The sequence below is a fragment of the Cebus imitator genome, unplaced genomic scaffold (assembly GCF_001604975.1).
Source record: "Cebus imitator isolate Cc_AM_T3 unplaced genomic scaffold, Cebus_imitator-1.0 Scaffold18, whole genome shotgun sequence".
NCBI classification, from domain to species: domain Eukaryota; kingdom Metazoa; phylum Chordata; class Mammalia; order Primates; family Cebidae; genus Cebus; species Cebus imitator.
In genome coordinates this window covers 13,652,932-13,672,307 of record NW_016107333.1, presented here as the reverse complement: position 1 = coordinate 13,672,307, position 19,376 = coordinate 13,652,932, and the positions used below count along the sequence as shown (strand labels likewise).

At 44.0% G+C, this 19,376-nt stretch overlaps 1 protein-coding gene across 2 annotated transcripts in view; it reads left to right on the top strand.

Moving 5' to 3' along the window:
• The first annotated feature begins 596 nt into the window (after positions 1–596).
• HAL (histidine ammonia-lyase) overlaps positions 597–19,376 on the top strand; it is a 26,738-nt gene continuing 7,958 nt past the window's right edge. For both annotated transcript variants that reach the window (XM_017516189.2, XM_017516186.2), the window contains exons 1-18: positions 597–684; positions 925–1,258; positions 1,918–1,978; positions 2,085–2,112; positions 2,759–2,833; positions 2,924–2,996; positions 3,083–3,149; positions 3,434–3,471; positions 4,097–4,222; positions 6,646–6,785; positions 7,198–7,245; positions 8,018–8,165; positions 9,059–9,154; positions 9,251–9,309; positions 11,515–11,595; positions 15,112–15,177; positions 15,254–15,419; positions 17,870–18,004. In XM_017516189.2, the coding sequence (XP_017371678.1) occupies positions 1,012–1,258; positions 1,918–1,978; positions 2,085–2,112; positions 2,759–2,833; positions 2,924–2,996; positions 3,083–3,149; positions 3,434–3,471; positions 4,097–4,222; positions 6,646–6,785; positions 7,198–7,245; positions 8,018–8,165; positions 9,059–9,154; positions 9,251–9,309; positions 11,515–11,595; positions 15,112–15,177; positions 15,254–15,419; positions 17,870–18,004 (1,654 nt within the window). In that variant the 5' untranslated portion in view covers positions 597–684; positions 925–1,011. The remainder of the gene's footprint in view (positions 685–924; positions 1,259–1,917; positions 1,979–2,084; positions 2,113–2,758; positions 2,834–2,923; positions 2,997–3,082; positions 3,150–3,433; positions 3,472–4,096; positions 4,223–6,645; positions 6,786–7,197; positions 7,246–8,017; positions 8,166–9,058; positions 9,155–9,250; positions 9,310–11,514; positions 11,596–15,111; positions 15,178–15,253; positions 15,420–17,869; positions 18,005–19,376) is intronic.

Below are 19,376 nucleotides of genomic sequence, written 5' to 3'. Positions count from 1 at the left end.
ACACTTCCATAACATTTCCACCATGCCAGGTGCTGTGTTGAGGGCTTTCCATATACGAACTGACTTAATCCTCCCCATAGCCCTTTGACATAGATACTATCATTATCATTATCTTCATTTTACAGATGAGGCAACTGAAGCCCAGAGAAGTCGAATCACTTGCCTACAGGTCACACACTTAGCAAATGGCAGAGCGAGGATCTGATCCTAGGTAAATCCTGCACATGCTGGAGGGAGGCAGTCAGTCCCTGCACCTTCTGATAAGGAGATGGAGGGTAATACTCACCTGATCAAGGCTAACAAGTAGTGGAGCTGGTGCCTCAACCACAGCTGTCGGAGCCCCCGATCGCCAAGCCATGGTGGCTCATTTGTTCAGATGATGACCTTTGGTTGTGAAAATGATCTCTGGCCTTTGAAGTCTTCCCTGGTGGAGAGAAGGCTTCAGGAAACCTTACTGGTGACAGGGAGTAGTTGCTCAATACATACTTGTGGAATAAACAAATGAGTGATGATTGCCACACTCCCGGTGTCACATTTGGCCAGCAGGACACATTTTACAGTTGAGTAATTCCAGATAAAGACAGGAACATGGTGTTTATAAGCTGTCCTTAATGAAGGAGAACACAGACAGAAACAAGAGCAGAGGGAGAAATTGGGGGCCCTGAAGAAAGGGGCCAGCAGCAGGTAGGTGCCATCAGGGACAAGAACAGCACCTCCCAAGGTGGGAGACCCCAGGTCTTTCTGGCAGCAGGGCTGGATGGCAGGTGGACAGGAATCTCACCCCCCTGCATCCTCTGTTCCTGCCCCCACTGGGCTGCAAAAACCAAAGGGACACTGGGGGCCTCGATAAATATTTGTCCAGTGCATGAATGAGTAAAAGCAAAGGAGGGGGAGTGTTTTGAAAGTCTACCCTTGTCCTTCCAGCTGACCACACCCCGGTAGTAGCTCCTACATAAAGCTCTCTCCTCCCGTGACTGCTACCAGCTGAGGACCTCAGGCTGCAGTGGAGCCATGCCCAGGTACACAGTGCACGTCCGTGGGGAATGGCTGGCTGTGCCCTGCCAGGAGGCACAGCTCACCGTGGGCTGGCTGGGCCGCGAGGCCGTGAGGCGCTATATCAAGAACAAGCCCGACAATGGTGGCTTCGCCTCCATTGATGATGTGCACTTCCTCGTGCGCCGGTGCAAGGGCCTGGGCCTGCTGGACAACGAGGACCCGCTCGAGGTGGCCCTAGAGGACAACGAGTTCGTGGAAGTGGGTGAGTGGCCACAGGAGAAGGCCGCAAGCAGGTGCACTTTGGCCTGGCTTAGTCCTTGCATGCATTGAATCCTCACTTCAGAGAAAATGATGGGCAGACTTCAAGCTTTGCCAAGGCTGGCTCTGGGCAGGGGCGTGCCATGCCTCCGGGGATTTTAAGTCCTCACACAACAAAGGTCCTCCCCCACCTTTGACAGCCGTGGAGAAATCAGAGAGGAGGTAACTTACCCAGACTCCAGCAGCTAGTAAGTAACAAAGACTAGACTCGTATTCACAGCTGCAGGTCTGAATCCCCTTGCAGTGACTAAATCATTTTGAAGGTCCTTTTGCCTTTCAAAAAAACCCCCCACCCCATCCCAGACTGGAGGCCAGCAGCATAGAGGCATCAGTTCAGATTTAAAAGAAAATAAACCTGGGAATGGGGATGGAAGTGGCAGCTCCATCTTGAACTTTCATCTAAACCCATTCTCTGCCCTGACACCTACCTCTCTGCTCTCCTGCATAAAGATGCTAAGACCACAGGAATCCATCTGAAGTGGCTTTCAAGCAGCCCTTTCTATAGAATTCATGGGCCATTGATGGGCCCTTTCTTGGTTTAACAGGGGGAGTGCAGCTGTACAATGTGGTCTGTAATGAGTCTCCGGTGTATTCTTGTTTTAGTCATAGAGGGTGATGCCATGTCTCCCGACTTCATTCCATCTCAGCCAGAAGGAGTTTACCTGTATCCTTTCCCACAGGCTCCTTGATCTGCTCTGGGGGCGGCTCCTGCAGATGGTGGGGCTGGGGTTTTTCCACACCACCCTAGATATTCCTTTACCTGGATACAGATACAGCAAGTACCGGGAACCTGAAAAGGTAAACTTCAAACCATTTTTTTTTTTCTTAAGAAAATTCAGGCCCCTTATTTTAGAGGGAGGCAGGCCAGTAAAACCTCTGAGTAAACACTGTCAATTAGAACAGGGCTGGCCTGGCACAGTGGCTCATGCCTGTAGTCCTGGCACTTTGGGCGGCTGAGGTGGGCAGTTCACTTGAGGTCAGCAGTTTGAGACCAGCCTGGCCAATATGATAAAACCCCGTCTCTACTAAAAATATAACAATTAGCCAGGTATGGTGGCAACACCTGTAATCCCAACTACTCGGGAGGCTGAGGCACGAGAATCGCTTGAACCTGGGAGGCAGAGGTTGCAGTGAGCTGCAATTGTGCCACTGCACTCCAGCCTGGGCTGAAGACAGTCTCAAAACAAACAACAAACAAACAAACAAGCTAACAAACACCACAGGGCTTTATCCAGCTCTGTAGTAGGGAAAGGGGGCTGGGAAAGGCATTATGCTTTTGCACCACTCAGCCTCCTCTTACGCAAGCTGGCTTTTTATTTAGCACATTCATGTTTCCCCCAGTGATGAGGTCTCTGAAGCATCAGTTTGGTTCTAACCAGTGTCCCTACTCTGGTTAGAATAATCAAGCTGTTCAGTCTCACTGAGATCCCCTTCTTTCATGCAGTACATCGCCTTAGATGGAGACAGTCTGACCACAGAGGATCTGGTCAACTTGGGAAAGGGATGCTACAAAATAAAGGTATAGAAGGGAAGGGTGGAGTGTCCTCTGGCCATTTTTGCTGCCTGTGGAAGTCTTTAACCTGCTCAGTTCTGACCAACATGTTCCTAGCTCACCCCAACTGCTGAGAAGAGGGTGCAGAAATCCAGGGAGGTCATAGATAGCATCATAAAAGAGAAAACAGGTATCCTTCTATTTTTATGTTATAATTTTTTAATAAACAAACAAAAATCCCTGCATCTAACTGTATAATGTCTGCTTTTATCCTAGTCGTTTACGGTATTACTACTGGTTTTGGGAAATTTGCCAGAACTGTAATTCCCATCAATAAGCTACAGTAAGTTTGAAACACACATACGTTTGCGTTCCACCAACCCCCATCTTTAAAACATTTTTCAACAAGGGAAATAATTCACATTTGCCCCAATTTACAGATCAGCAGGATGAGGCTTGGGTTAACTTGCATGTGAGTTGACGTTGAAAACCCAGGTTGGCTGGTTTCTTCCATTGCCTTCCTTCTGTCCCTCCAGGGATTTGACCATGATTCCCTTCATTTTCCCAGCTGAGGGAACATTTTCTCACTGCAAGATATTTAAGAGGGTTTTTACCTTTCTCTTGCAGGGAGCTTCAGGTCAACTTAGTACGCTCACATTCTTCAGGTAAGTCAAAGCGCTGGGTGCCTCATGATCTCGTGTGATGAGATGAATAAAGCACAGCACAGTATGAGTCATCCAGTAATAGTCACAAACAGCTCGTTTCCTGAAACAGCATTTCAAGAGCTCGGGGCTGAGGTGGGAAAGGATGCAGAAAGAATCAGCTGAGCCTCAGAAAAAGGAATGGGCCAGGTGGAGGGATGGTTGGGACGAGAACACGTGTTCCATCCCTTGGAGAGAGTGGTGCATTCAGGAAAGGAAATAAAGCTTGGAGCTCAGAGAATGACTTAGGATGGGCATAGTGAGATGGGAAAGACTGTCACCAATCCGTGCCCATCAAATGGTAAAGAAGTTGTGCTAACGACGCTGGATGCTGTAGGTGGGTGGGAGGTCAGGGGTTCACCAAAGCTTCCCAAAAAGGGGGCTTGAGAAGGCGAAACTGAGGTCTTAACTTCTGTCAGGAAGATGGGTCTAAGACAAGCCAGACAGGCAGGAGGGAGAGCAGTCCAACTACCTGAGCTGAGAGAAGGTGACAGAGTCTGGACTGCATCTGGGGAAGATTTGAGGAAGGGAGGTTGTCAGGAGACAGGAGTTTGCTTTTCTTGGAGAAAACATCAATTCTGTTTTGTAGGTGTTGGGAAACCACTAATTCCTGAGAGGTGTCGGATGCTCCTGGCTCTAAGGATCAATGTCTTAGCCAAAGGATACAGTGGCATTTCCCTGGAGACCCTCAAACAAGTTATCGAAATGTTTAATGGTAATGCAATGGCTCCCCACACGGAACCTCTGTGGAGGCTGGGCATGTACCACAGGGCAGACTTGGCTGACCAGATGCTGAGGAATCATCCCGGATTATAAGGCGTGGAACAATTGAAATGAGTGGGAAATGTGCTTGGGGAAAATAAGGCTAGTTAGATGGGGGAAGAGGAGAAGGTTGATCAGAGATGCTTACTCCTGTGAACTTTAACTTATTTGACAAGACCTTTTCCCTAGCTTTTGTCGTCTTCAAGACTAGAACAGGACCTTAAGTCTGCCCTTACGTTCAAGCCTGACTAGAAGAACCTTGGATTCGGTGGTGCACAAATATGGTTAAAAAAATTGCTTAATGATTTTGATGTCCATCTCAAAGACCAATTCGATAGTTCTCGCTGGTGCCAGAAAATCTGAAATCGTATGCGCCCCAGGTGATCAAAGAGCCAGACTTGCGCACTAAAATCCAACTTCCTGCAAGGGTAGAACAGCAGTGCAAAGGGGTTAATGACTCACTGGTAATCATGAAGCCGTGTAGTGGCAGGATATGATGGAACTCACCTCTTTAGAGCTTTCTTCTGGTATAGGAAAATTCTAATGTGGAGACCAGATTTACAGTGGTTGGAGGTAGTGTCCCTTCTCACAGATAAGGGCAAGCTTCTAGGTCAGTGGAGACTCTTTGCGGGGGAAGAGGAGGAGAAGCAGAGCTGAGGCAGTCACAAAGAACAAAACACATTCTTGAGTTCCCATGTTATGGACGCAAGTGACACATAATAGGATATACCAAGGAGTGGAGAGCAATTTGAATGAACAATCTATTATCTATAGGGCTGTGCTGAACAGACCATAGTGATTCCAACACCTATGTCTATTCCTGCCTTGGTCTGCCATACTACATAGCCCTAAAATCCCAGACGGTAGCACTCCAACCTTGAACCCACCTGCATTTATGGGTGAGTCTATGGCACCTCTGAGAATTCCCCAAGGTGAACTATGAGCCAGAAGCTGGTTTGTGGATGACACTACCACACCCTACTGACATTATTTAACAGTTGGAAAAAACACCACTGTCAGGAATCTGATTTTAGTTCAGAAGAATGAAGCCTCTTTTTTGGTAGCTTTTTGGGAATTTCTTAGAAAACAGTATGTGTTCATTGATAAGGGGCAGTGGGGTGGTAGACTGGGTGACTGGCAAAATGAAAAGAGTGGTTGTCCATAACTTCTCTTTCCCTGTTAATGCTTTGGTCTCACCACTTTCTTCTGGAACATCTGCTATTACTTTTCCAATGTCTCCAAACATTTTCCAATAGCTTTGAATGGCTAAATTTGGTCAAATGAGTGTCCTTTAATTTTATGTTTAGAGAATTTCTAACTTTTTGTTCCTATCATGAACAAATGAACTATTACAAAAAACAGCTAGGCCGGGCACGGTGGCTCATGCCTGTAATCCCAGCACTTTGGGAGGCTGAGGCGGGGGGATCACGAGGTCAAGAGATCGAGATCATCCTGGTCAACATAGTGAAACCCCGTCTCTACTAAAATAAAAAAAATTAGTTGGGTGTGGTGGCGCGTGCCTGTAGTCCCAGCTACTCGGGAGTCTGAGGCAGGAGAATTGGTTGAACCTGGGAGGCGGAGTTTGCAGTGAGCCGAGATCACGCCGCTGCACTCCAGCCTGGTGACAGAGCAAGACTCTGTCTGACAAAAACACAAAAAAAACAAAAAAACAGCTAGTTTCTGACAGCATCTTTAAGATACATTGCTAAAATTTCCACAAGTGGAAGTAATAGGGCAGATTAGAGCATGCATATGTTGAGGGCTTTGCTTCCAGAAGTGTCCTCCTTCCTTCTACTTACTTATTTAGGAGATAGGGTCCTGCTCTGTGGCCCAGGCCGGAGTGCAGTGATGCAATCTCAGCTCACTGCAACCTCTGCCTCCTGGGTTCAAATGATTCTCCCACCTCAGCCTTCCCAGTAGTTGGGACTATAGGCACATACCACCACACTTGGTTAATTTTTGTATTTTTCTGTAGAGATGGGGTTTTGCCATGTTGCCCAGGCTGGTCTTGAACCCCTGAGCTCAAGCAATCTGCTGCCTCGGCCTCCCAAAGTGCTGAGATTACAGTCATGAGCCACTGCGTCCGGCCCTTCTTTCCTTCTTGCCATCTCTCCCTCCAGCCCTTCCTTCCTCCCTCTCTCCTCTTTTCCTTCCTCTCTTCCTCCTCTCCACCCTCACTCCTCTTTTTCTTTCTATAGCAATTCATCCAGGTCCCTTATACATTAGCTGGGTCCGAGGAATTATCTTTCCCCAGGTATTTATGCCATCAAGTGATAGATACTGGAGGCAGGGCAGAGGGTGGGGGGCGCTCACTGGCAAAGCGAGGAGAGTCAGAGTGCAGTTCTCTTGAACTAACTGCTGCCTACTTCTCTCCAGCCTCCTGCCTGCCCTATGTTCCAGAGAAAGGAACCGTCGGTGCCAGTGGAGACCTTGCCCCACTCTCTCATCTTGCTCTTGGGCTAATTGGAGAAGGGAAGATGTGGTCTCCAAAGAGTGGCTGGGCTGATGCTAAATACGTAAGACTTACCACAGCGTCCATCTGCAGCGATTGCCCGAGGCTGGACACCAGCTGTGCTTGTGGCACAGATGCATGTATGTGTGTCGGCAGGCAGCAGTAGAGAAGGTGAAACGCTAAGGTGGAAGCTGAACACAAAGGACCTAGAAACCAAAAATTTTGGGTTGATTCTGTAGACAATGGAGTCCCTGATTTCAGTGCAGAAACTAATTGAAAGATAAGTCTGCTTTCATGACTCAAGAACAGAACTAGAGAATAGACAAGAGAACATAAATAGAGCCAGTTCCTACAGGTCTCATCTTTTATAAGATGGATTTTTGGATGTAAAGAGCTATTATTGGATTCCATATGATATTGGAAATAGGTCCGTATTTCATTTGATACCCATTTTCATATTTTCAATCACTCTATAGGTCCTGGAAGCCCACGGATTGAAACCAGTTATTTTAAAACCAAAAGAGGTACGGAAACTCAAGGAAAATATGTTCATAGTGCATACATCTTTATGCACAATTTTCAGTTTTAATGTCAGTCTCAGTGGTTTAAATGCAGCTTGCATGTTTAAAATTGATCACTGAAGAAGGGGCACCTCCACCATGAGAATTTAAGATTCTTTACGGCAGGCATGGTGGTGGATGCCTGTAATCTCAGCACTTTGGAAAGCCAAGATGGGTAGATCGCTTGAGCTCAGGAGTCTACACTCCAGCCTGGGCAACAAACTAAGACCCTGTCTCAAAAAAGAAAAAAGATTCTTCATGCCACAACACATAGGGCATCTCTTAGGAACTTGAAACTTCAAATCAAGTTCTGTTAGGATCTCTAAGAGGTAGATGTTCTCAGCCAAAATTCTTTAGAATGCTCTAAGCTAAGAGTCTTGGACCAGAATTGGGTTTTTTGGATATCTCATCTATCCCAGTGAGAATTTAAAGAAGAAATGCAACCTAATGAACTAAAGATTTTATGTGCCGTCTACACTCCAGAGCTGCATGGCTGCTTTGTGAATGGGGATACTTAATGAATATTTCGTTTGCCAGATTTATGCTAACAAGTTCACATATGATGGTACTTATGCTTCAAGGGCTTCAAAAAGCATTACTGTCCTGTACTTTAGAAAACATAAACATTAGCTGACTGGCTAATTTTTCTCTTATGAAAGCAAAAGACACAAAATCCACTGGTGTGTAGGTTCGTTACAATAACCACAGCAGGAAACTTTGCTCTCTACCCCAACAGGGCCTGGCACTCATCAACGGGACACAGATGATCACATCCCTGGGCTGCGAGGCTGTAGAGAGAGCCAGTGCTATTGCGCGGCAAGCTGACATTGTGGCAGCACTGACCCTGGAGGTGCTGAAGGGTACCACCAAAGCCTTTGACACTGGTCAGCACGGTTCTTCCTTTCAGTTGTTATTCATTCAACCAGAGCTGGTGGGGTGGGGTGGTTGAGGTCTTTAGACACAGGAGTGGTGGGGGCAGGTGGTAGGGAAGGAAAAAACCCAAGTGCCTATGGCATACCCAGTGTGCTGCATCTTCATCTAAGCTATGGCTGATAGCTTAGATCCTTGAAAGAACCGCAATTTACAGACAGGCTCTGGGAGGAGTTGAGTGACCTGCCTCAGATCACTCGGGGATCTGGGTGTGTCAAGCTCTGTGTTGCCTTAGGAATCTTTTCACAGGACTTTAGAGCTAGAGTAGGATTAGGGTTGGTCCTGACTAGAAAATTAAGAAAGAAAAACTATTGAATTCGTAGCTTATTTAGAAAGTAGTGAATTTCAACAACCCCCCAACTATAATACGAAAAGGGCAGAACATGGTCTAAAAGTGACTGAGTTAAATTAGGCCACTGTAGGCTTCCCTTCTATCATTGGCCCCATTCCCTTAAGTAGGCCCAGTGTCTTGAGTGGAATTCCCAGTGGGCTCAACATGTAGTTTGCTCTCAGATATTTAAAGTAGAAAGAATCAAGTCAATAAGGAAAACTGTGCTTTTGGAGTTAAGTTTCTAATCCTGAGTGGTGGCTAAGGACCCTTGGGAATTTTGAGGGTTGTGTCAGCACTGTAGATGGTTCAGAGTCACTGATGGTCATTTATTCTAATATCAGAATTACTCAGCCTGGTATGGTGACTCATGTCTGTAATCCCAGCACTTTGGGAGGCCAAGGTAGGAGGATCACTTGAGCCCAGGAGTTTGAAACCAGCCTGGGCAACGTAGTGAGACCCCCTTCTTTAAAAAATAAATGAATGGAATTATTCAGAGTTTTTCTCCATCAATTTTAGACATTCATGCTCTTCGTCCTCACCGTGGGCAAATTGAAGTCGCTTTTCGGTTTCGGTCACTCTTGGACTCAGATCACCACCCATCAGAAATAGCAGGTCTGGGCATGTTTATGGGAGTGACCTATTTGGTTATGGGTTTTGTGGAAAGAATCAGTAACATGATCTGTCTCCTCCCTTCCACCTCTTCCACAGAGAGTCACAGGTTCTGTGATCGTGTTCAGGATGCATACACCTTGCGCTGCTGTCCCCAGGTAAAAACAAATCAATTTTAAAAAATGCCAGTAAAGTTTCTTTTCTTTTGCCAGGTTCAGGATAAAAAATTTTAAAGCAGGAAAGTGTTAGAAAAACAGGTAATGGTTAACTATAGTCCAAATTTCTTACATCTCTATGTAAAGTTATGTATATTTTACCTTTATGTGTGCAATTATTGTAAAGTTTTTATTCTCTATGGTGAACTATTTGTTTTCTTTTGATTGCTCAACCTACTTTCAGAGGACAACCTTTTTTTTTTTTTTGGTGGGACAGACAACCAACAGAGAACCTCTTGTTTTGGAGACAGAGTCTCACTCTGTCACCCAGGCTGGAGTGCAGTGGCACGATCTCAGCTCACTGCAACCTCCACCTCCCAAGTTCAAGTGATTCTCCTGCCTCAACCTCCTGAGTAGCTGGGACTACCGGTGTATGTACCATGCCCAATTTTTGTATTTTTAGTAGAGACAGGGTCTCATCATGTTGGTCAAGCCGGTCTCAAACTACTGACCTCAAATGATCCACCACCTCAGCCTCCCAGGTGCTGGGATTATAACAGGTGTGAGCCACCTCACCCGGCCCAGTCAACCTCTTACGTTGATTCAGTGCCCTAACTTTAAAAAATTCTTAGTAATAAAATTACCATAACAAGTTAATAGAGTTGTACTTGTTCTTCCTGTTAAAACTTTAACCAGACAGTCAGAGGTGTTTATAGGAAAGTCTAATTATATCATTTTGCAACTCAAGTGCATAGTAATGATTACACCTTACTTGCATTTTATGGGCAATTATAAATGAACTTGTGATGCTTAAGTTTAAATTAAAAATGCAGATGACCTGGGTTGGCGTTAGGCATTCTGTATTGCAGATGTATAATTTATATATGGCTAATTGCCATATGTAATTAGCAATAAACAGTATTTCAGTCTGTGCCAAATTTCAGTCTATGGTGTAATACAGAGTCCTCCCTAGAATAAATACACTTCTCTCCCTTTACTCAGCAAGTTATCTTTCTAGCTAGCTTATTAAACAATAGATCAAAAACATCTATGGGAAAGAATTACCAAATTAGATCTGCTAGAAGAATAACTCCTGATGTAAGAGTTCCCTGATATTTTAATAATGATAGCAGATTCCAGGTGACAGGTACCATTATCACTCTTTCACGTATTAATTCATTTAATCTTCCCAACTATGAGAAAGATCCTCTTTCTCCCATTTTGCAATGGGAAAACTGAGGCACAGAGTTAAGTACCTTCCCCAAGATCACATAGCTACAGTATTACTTCCTTGATTTCTGGGAGAAGCCAGAAGGCAGGTGCTGCTTTAAAGCACTGTGGGTGTCTTTGAGCTTGGTAGAGGGTAGCTGCCTTATATGTGAGCATTTTCTATGTGAGACCTTCATGCTTCATGAACTTTTCCTCCTTGGATAATAGCTACCATTTGAGTAATCCGTGAGTCACCTCTAAGAATTTGTTTGCATTATTTTATGTACTTCTCAAAAGCCATAAGTGCTATTGTCTGTTTTCTACGTCGTCTTCTATTTTTTTATTTTTTGAAATGGAGTTTCACTCTTGCTGCCCAGGCTGGAGTGCAATGGCTCAATCTCGGCTCACCGAAACCTCTGCTTCCTGGGTTCAAGCGATTCTCCTTCCTTATCCTCCCAAGTAGCTGGGATTACAGGCATGCGCCACCACATCCGGCTAATTTCGTATTTTTAGTAGAGACGGGGTTTCTCCATGTTGGTCAGGCTAGTCTCAAACTCCCGACCTCAGGTGATTCACCCACATCAGCCTCCCGAATTGTTGGGATTACAGGCGTGAGCCACCATGCCCGGCCTACTCTTTTAACTATAAAAATAAGGAACTTGCCTAAGTCCTACCACTAATCTGGGAATGAATCCGCCTGTGTCTAGAGTTGGCATTCTGCCTCCCACACCATGCTGCCTTTTATAGATTGATCTAATGTGAATACAAACGATCATGAATTTATTCTAATTAATTTCAGTGAAACCCCAAAAGATTTGTAACAAAATTATCTTCACATTCGAAATGAACAGAGTATAATTTCCATGGTTATAACTTTAAGATAAGATCTTCTATATTCTTTTAAGACAAGATTTGTCCCCACTTTCCCAGGAAAGACAGAATATTGACACTCTTCAGGGAATCAAATGGGTCATATATCTTATTTTGATTGTATTTCAGGTCCATGGTGTGGTGAATGATACAATAGCATTTGTGAAGGACATCATTACCATAGAACTGAACAGCGCAACAGATAATCCTGTATCTTTTGATGGTCTACTAACCCGCAATTATAGAATTGCAGTTGGTAATTTTAGGATCTACTGAAGCAATCATTTTGTGTAGCTTCTCAGTTCCATTGCTCCATTTCACAGAGTAAACGAATCAGTACCTGAGGCCCAGAGGTTAAGTGACTTTCTTCAGGTCAGAGCTGGTAAGTGGCAGAGGTGGGCCTGGGAACTTACTCTCAGGTTCCAAGTCTAACATGCTGTACTTTTTTTTTTTTTTAATTGTACTTTAGGTTCTGGGGTACATGTGTAAATCATGCAGGATTGTTGCATAGGTACACACATGGCAAGGTGGTTTGCTGCCTTCATCCCCCCATCACCTATATCTGGTATTTCTCCCCCCATTATCCCTCCCCACCCTCATGCTGTACTTTCAAAATGGACCCATTCAAGATTCAAGAAGCTACTTCCAGCACTGGCTGACATATTTCCTGAAGACACTTGCCCTAAAACCCACTGCCGAGGTTGCTGGTGGAAGGATGAAGATCTAGGTCACAAATGTAACTGCAGAGGCGCTGGACAGTTTATGCAGGCCTCTCTGCTTCCAGTGAGGGCAGTTTGTGCTACACAGAGGTCAGCCTTTAAACACTTACCAAAGTATTGATTAAAGAGTTATGGCTTCCCCGTCCTGAGGTTTTGGCATTTATTTTTTTTTTGAGAGAAGTCTCACTCTGTCTCCCAGATTGCTCAGTAGCACAATCTCAGCTCTCTGCAACCTCTGCCTCGCAGGTTCAAGAGATTCTCCTGCCTCAGCCCCCTGAGTAGCTGGGATTACAGGTATGCACTACCAGGCAGAGCTAATATTTGTATTTTTAGTAGAGACGGGGTTTTGCCATGTTGGCCAGGCTGGTCTCGAACTCCTGACCTCAAGTGATTCACACCCGCCTCGGCCTCCCAAAGTGCTGGGATTACAGGTGTGAGCCACCACACCCGGTTCCCATCCTGAGCTTTTATTTTTCACTTTACTCAAATTAGTCCTTTTGCATTTGTACAGAGAAATAGTAAGACTGTTTCCATTTCTCAAGGATGGAGCTCCTGTCTTCCTAATGGTGCGGCTGATCTCAGAGCAGTCTGGTTTTTGCTATGGAAAGTTCCATGATGGCTTAGTTCCCCAGATGTTGAGGTGATCAGTCAGGAATCACACTGGCAAAGTTTTCATGGAGACAGCACTGCTTCGGAAGACAAACCTCTTTGGAATCTATTTTTCCTATTCCACATCCCTCAGTTTGAATCCCTGAGAAAGTGCTGAATCAGCAGCCCTGAAAGCAGGTCACGCCTTGGGCTAGCAGAGGGTTATGTGACAGCTGTGTAAGGTTTCCCATGAGATGGTTTTCATACATCTCGTGGGAAAAGTAAGCTTTCACACAAGCTTACTTCAGAAAGTGTGTTTTATGTTCTCTCAAGCCTCAGGAATTGTGGGTCTCTCCGTTTACCTCAACACCACCCTATCCCCCAAATGGAATAGTAGTTTTTATGAACTCTATGTAGACTTATCTCACGTACGAGTCTTTTCACTATAGGGAAGAGGTATCCATTCTTCACCGACATGTCTTTACAGGGTATGTCATAGTGTTTTTAGAAATTACCATTCAATTACTGGATACAGGGGAGGGGATAAATAATTCCCCACTGAATTCTTCTGCTACCACTTGCCTCAGCAAGAATTTCAAACAAAAGTCCTTTATTTTTTCAATTAAAGATTGCTAATTATTGGCTATGCACAGTGGCTCATGCCTGTAATCCCAATACTTTGGGAAGCTGAGGCAGGTGGGTCACAAGGTCAGGAGTTCGAGACCAGCCTGGCCAACATGGTGAAACCCCTGTCTCTACCAAAAATACAAAAATTAGCCAGGTGTGGTGGCACGAGCTTGTAGTTCCAGCTACTCAGGAGGCTGAGGTGGGAGAATCGCTTGGATCCGGGACACGGAGGTTGCTGTGAGTCGAGATCGTGCCACTATACTCCAGCCTGGATGACAGAGCAAGACTGTCTCAAAAAAATGCTAATTATTGATAAATTTCCAATAGGTTAATATTTGGGAGTTCTCCTGCAATAGTGGTGTTACCTGGAAGAATATGCTTCTCAATTTTCTATTGCAGATACAGATCCCCATCACACATGATGAATATTATGGGAGTTAAATTCTAATTGTTTTAGTCTAATAGCCAACAAACAAACTTGGAACAACCTGAGGACAATAAAACATATTTAAGTTCTAAACTGATGCAGAATTCCATTGCCACAGGGATTCAGAGAATGGAGAGGAGCCTGGGTCCAAGGAGCCAGGCCCAGTGGGCACAAGTTAGACGTGAAGAACAGAGTAATCCACACCTGATGAGATTAATGTAACACATACATCTTCAATTCTTTCAAAGTCAGAACCTTTCTTGCACACAGTAAGTTCTCAGTTAATAAGTAATGAATATTCTTTAGCCCAGGAGACAAAAATTAGTTCTTTAGAACCAGGAAGGAGGATCTGTTACTGCCTTTGCCTGCGTGCTTGCTGGTTTAATTAAAGTGCATGGTAGAATAGAATTATCTCAGGCTGGGTTTGGTGGCTCACACCCGTAAATCCAGCACTTTGGGAGGCTGAGGCAGGGGGATCACTTGAGACCAGGAGTTCAAGACCAGCCTGGTCAATATGGCAAAACCCTGTCTCTACTAAAAATACAAAATTAGCCAGGCATGGTGGCACACATCTGTAATCCCAGCTACTCAGGAGGCTGAGGCATAAGAATTGCTTGAACCCGGGAGGCAGAGATTGCAATGAGCTGAGATGGCGCCAATGCACTCCAGCCTGGGCAAGAGTAATACAGAAAATTTAAAAAAATAATTATCTCTGAGAATAATAATATTCAGCGAATCTAAACTCGTCATTTACTTAAAATGGATTCATGAGGACATATTGCCGCCATCTGCTGTTGAACGCTGCCACCAGATTACTGAATAAAGAATTTGAAAATTTTCCCAAGATTGATCATTCCAGACATTTGGTAGTTGCTCATCAGCAGAGTTTTCCATTCAACAGATTCTTCTATGGAACCCAAGTTTGCAGTGCCCATTGAAGTAGAATTTGTTTTCAAACAGATTTTTTGGTCTCTGTTTTCAGTTTCAGGTAATACACTTTTTGAGGGCAGGTACTAACCACCAGGTCAGTACATTTATGGTGCTTGAGAATCTAATCTCAACAGAAAACATCATTTTAAGGTTCACGTTCCTTCTGCTTCCAATTGGGTGTACATAATCCGCCTTTAAGGCTTTTGTTTTTTTTTTTTTTTTTTTTTTTTTTTTTTTTTTTTTTTTTTTTTTTTTTTTTTTTTTTTTTTTTTTGCTTTTGTGCCCCTTTATGTCTCTTGCAGGAAGACTTGTTTCTTTCCCTCCACCCCACATTTGTACATGGACTGCCACCCCCACGTTAAAATGAGGGCAGGAAGGGGTTGTACTTGAATGGGCCGGCAAATGTTATCTTCAAGCCTTAACCTCTTTTGAAAGATGGTCTTCGCCAGTAGGGGAGAGACAATTTCTGGAGGAAACTTCCATGGTGAATACCCAGCCAAAGTAAGCTTTTTAGAACTGCTCTTGACCCAGAAAGCACATTCCAATGCAGGCTGACTGAATGGAGACCCTCTTTCAGGCCCTAGACTACTTAGCCATTGGCATCCATGAACTTGCTGCAATCAGCGAGAGAAGAATCGAACGGCTCTGCAATCCCTCCCTCAGTGAGCTGCCTGCCTTCCTGGTGGCCGACGGTGGTCTGAACTCTGGGTTCATGATAGCCCACTGCACAGCAGCAGCCCTTGGTAAGGACACCACCCTTGTCCCAGAACACACGTCTGTCCATCTAAGGGTCTTTCCGTTTCGCCTACAAGTATCAAATGTGGTCTGTGACGAGATCTAACTTTTCATCACTTCTATCTGCATCCTAGCTCTCTCAGTGCAAAGGTAACAGGTTAACGCTCATATTTTTCAGAAAAAATATTTTAAAACTTTAATACTGTTATACCAAAATATAATTCAATAGTTATATTTATTGGATTATTATATTTCAATATAATAATGGTAATGGATAATAAGGCTGTAATGGATAATTTCTCTGTGGAATGCAATTTGACATTGCATATGAGCTTCACCTCTATAGCTTTTTTTCAAATCTCATTTGAAGACTACCAGAAAAAGACTAAGATGCTTACAGTTAATGGTGAAACTTGAACCAACCTATAATTAAACTTTGGATACATTTCACTAAAAACAAAAAGATACTATTGCAACATATGAAAATGCTTATAAGAAGTGAGATAACCTCTATGAAGATTGAGCTTCAATATAGATGATTTCTGACTCACAATTGTAAGAGACAGATTAACACATCAGAACAGTGCCTGCACTAAGGGCCTCATTTAAGTTCATTCACTTGTCACAACTGTCACCCGAGATAAGTGCCATTACTGTAATTATAGATTAGTATCTGAAGATCTGAGAGTTAAGTGACTTGCCCAATCTTGTACAGCTAGCAAGATGTAAAGCAGAATTCAAACCCATGAATTTTGGCATGCAAAAATGTGCTCTTACTTCGATTAATGAGGATCTCATTTTAATCAACACTTAATCCTAAAATAGGGTTGTCAAATTTAACAAACAAAAACACAGGATGACCAGTTAAATTTGAATTATTTGAGACACACTTATACTACAAAAATTAGGTTTTTTATCTAAAATCAAAATTTAACTGGGCATTCTGTACTTTTATCAAACAACCCTACGCTGAAAGGCAGGATAGCGTGAGTCATTATGTGCAAAGACACTGGATCAGAAGCCCAGTGCTGTCATTTACTAGCTGTGTGAGCCTCTTTAGCCTGTTGATCCTCAGTTTACCCCTGCATAAAATGGAGATGATACATTTACTTAAGGGGATTGTTTGGAGGATTAAATGAATTGATGCATATAAAGCCTGGCACATTGTAAGCACTCAATAAATACTAGTTGCTATTAATATTATTCCCAACCAACACAAATAACCAACAAAGAGCCACTAAATTCACCTCCTCTGACCCAGTATCTTCTATTTCCTCACTTGCATAAATACTCCTTTAAGAGGTAGAAACTTCTCACAATAACATGGTAGTAGGGGAGTAGTCATTGATTTCCAGAGAACATGATGGACATTGGGAAGACTCATTTGAATATGTTTTAATTTCCCAAGCTGCCTATTGAGGTTGTGTGGCTCGCTTTCATTGCAGTAAAATTAGTTTTTGGTTTTTTTTTTTTTTTTTTTTTTTTTGGCCCCTGTAAGTTATCTTTCTGAACAAACCTCACCACAGGTTGCCTATCCACATAGTCCTCAGTTTAGGGTCCAAGGACTTGGGACTTACAGTGCTGAAACCTGGAAAGTCCTTGGGAAACCAGCATGACCATGACAAACTAGCATGGCCCTAGTTTAAAGCGAGATCATCTTAGGATACCATACAGCATAGAAAACAACTGAAGCTTCACTCACGACCACTCTTAAAGCTTGAGAAAGGAGAAGAGCCTTTGAGTCTGACCTTTCCTGACTTCGAAGCTAGGGCAAGGGAACATCGTAACCTAAGTCCTTGCTACTTAGAGTGTAGTCCTCAGACCAACAATATGGCTATCACCTGAGAGTTTGTTAGAACAGCAAAATCTCAGACCCCACCCAAAGCTCAGTAGCTTCGTTATAACAAGGTCCCCGAGTGATTCATGTGCACAGGAAAGCTTAAGAGTCCCGAGTCTTTGTCCTCCCTAGAATTCCCCCACCTCCCAGATATTTCTGGCAGTCATCGAGCCCCTGTTTAAACCCAGAACATCCACGTACAACATCCTCGAACAGTCTAACGTGTTAAATCTTCTTGCCCAAGATTTGTGGGTCCAGCCCCAGTCCCTAAAGGCCATGCCTGAATTCTGGTGACACAACAAAATTGATCTCAAGCTCCTGAAAATGGCCATCATGTCTCTTTCTCCCCGAGTCTCCCTGGATGCTAAATGCCTCCCAGGTTCCCAGCTCCCCCATCCTGGTCTTACCTCAGAACTCACTATTGCTTTAGAGTCCTCACTTGGGGTAAAAAAACGACCTTCTTCCTTTTCCCAAAGCAACTTTCCACCATCGGTGCTTGGATAATGGCCAAGATCTTCTGAAGAGGGTTTCCCAGGCTGTGGAGATTCTGTGGAAGCCACGGGTCCTTTTGGCAGCTCTTCCCATGACGAACGCTTCTTAACTGGCACTGGTCTCTTGCAGTTTCTGAGAACAAGGCTCTATGCCATCCCTCGTCTGTTGACTCCCTCTCCACCAGCGCAGCCACGGAGGACCACGTCTCCATGGGAGGATGGGCAGCAAGGAAGGCCCTCAGGGTCATTGAGCACGTGGAGCAAGGTAATGCTGATGAGTCCGGGATGGTGGGCCTCCCTGATAGACCACTCTGCCGATGGTTCTCGAGTGGGATCTCCCGCCAGCAACATCAGCATCACCTGGGAACTCGTTAGGAAGGCAGACTCTCAGGCCTCCTTCCAGATAGGCTAATTCAGAAACTCCAGGACCAGAGGGGAGCAACCTGTGTTTAACCAACCCTCCAGGTGATTCTGATCTTCACTAAAGATTAAGAAACAGCCATGCAAAACTTAGCTGGTCCCTTGGCTGGCATTTTTTGGAGTTTTTTCTTTTTTTGACAGGATTTCTATCTGCCACCCAGGCTGGAGTGCAGTGATGCGACTATAGCTCACTGCAGCCTTGAACTCCTGGGCTCAAGTGATCCTCCTTCCTTAGCCTCCTAAATAACTGAGCCCACAGGCAGGTACCACCACACCTGGCTAATTTTTTAATTATTTGTAAAGATGGGGTCTTGCTGTGTTGTCTCAGCTGGTCTCAAAATCTTGGCCTCAAGCAATCCCCTGACCTCACCCTCCCAAAATCCAAAGTGTTTTTGTTTTTTTTAAATGAGACTTTTAAAACATCCTCCATGTGGAGAGAAGCATACCATGAACTCTCACACACCCCACCTTGATTCGACAGCACGTTTGCTTAATTTTTTTCTTTTTCTTTTCTCAAATTACTTTCAAGCAAATCCTCAACATTCTATCATTTTATTTCTACATATTTTCTCTCTTAAGTACGAATGCTTTCTAATCTATCATGATGACGTTATCACACCCAACAAAATTCAACAATAAATCCTACTATCACCACTAAACACATATTCGAATGTTCCTCATTAATGTCTTTACAGTGAGTTTGTTCAAATCAGGATTCAAGGCCCATGTTTTAAATTTGATTGTCATGGTTTTAAGAGTCTTTTAATCTAGAATAGTACCCCCCTCTCTTATTTTTTTATTTTTTATGTCATTGACTAGTTAGAAAACTAGGTTATTCTGGAGAAAGACTGATATTCTGGATTGACCTGTTAGTTTCCTTGTGATACCACTTTTAACTTGTTCTTCGTCCCATGCATTTTATGTACATTGCAGCTGACCCTAAGAACATGATAAGATTTAGATCCAACCCTTTTAGCAAAGATACTTCATAAAGAAAATTGTAGTAGGCCAGCCTCTCTCTGCTATGCTATCTTAATTGCTGTTTATTTTGTGGAATTTTTTTTTCTTTCTGGAGACAGAGTTTCACTGTGTCACCCAGGCTGGAGTGCAGTGGTGTGACCTCGGCTCACTGCAACCTCTGCCTACCAGGCTCAAGCGATTCTCCTGCCTCAGCCTCCCAAGTAGTTGGTACTACGGGTGCACAACACCAAGCCAAT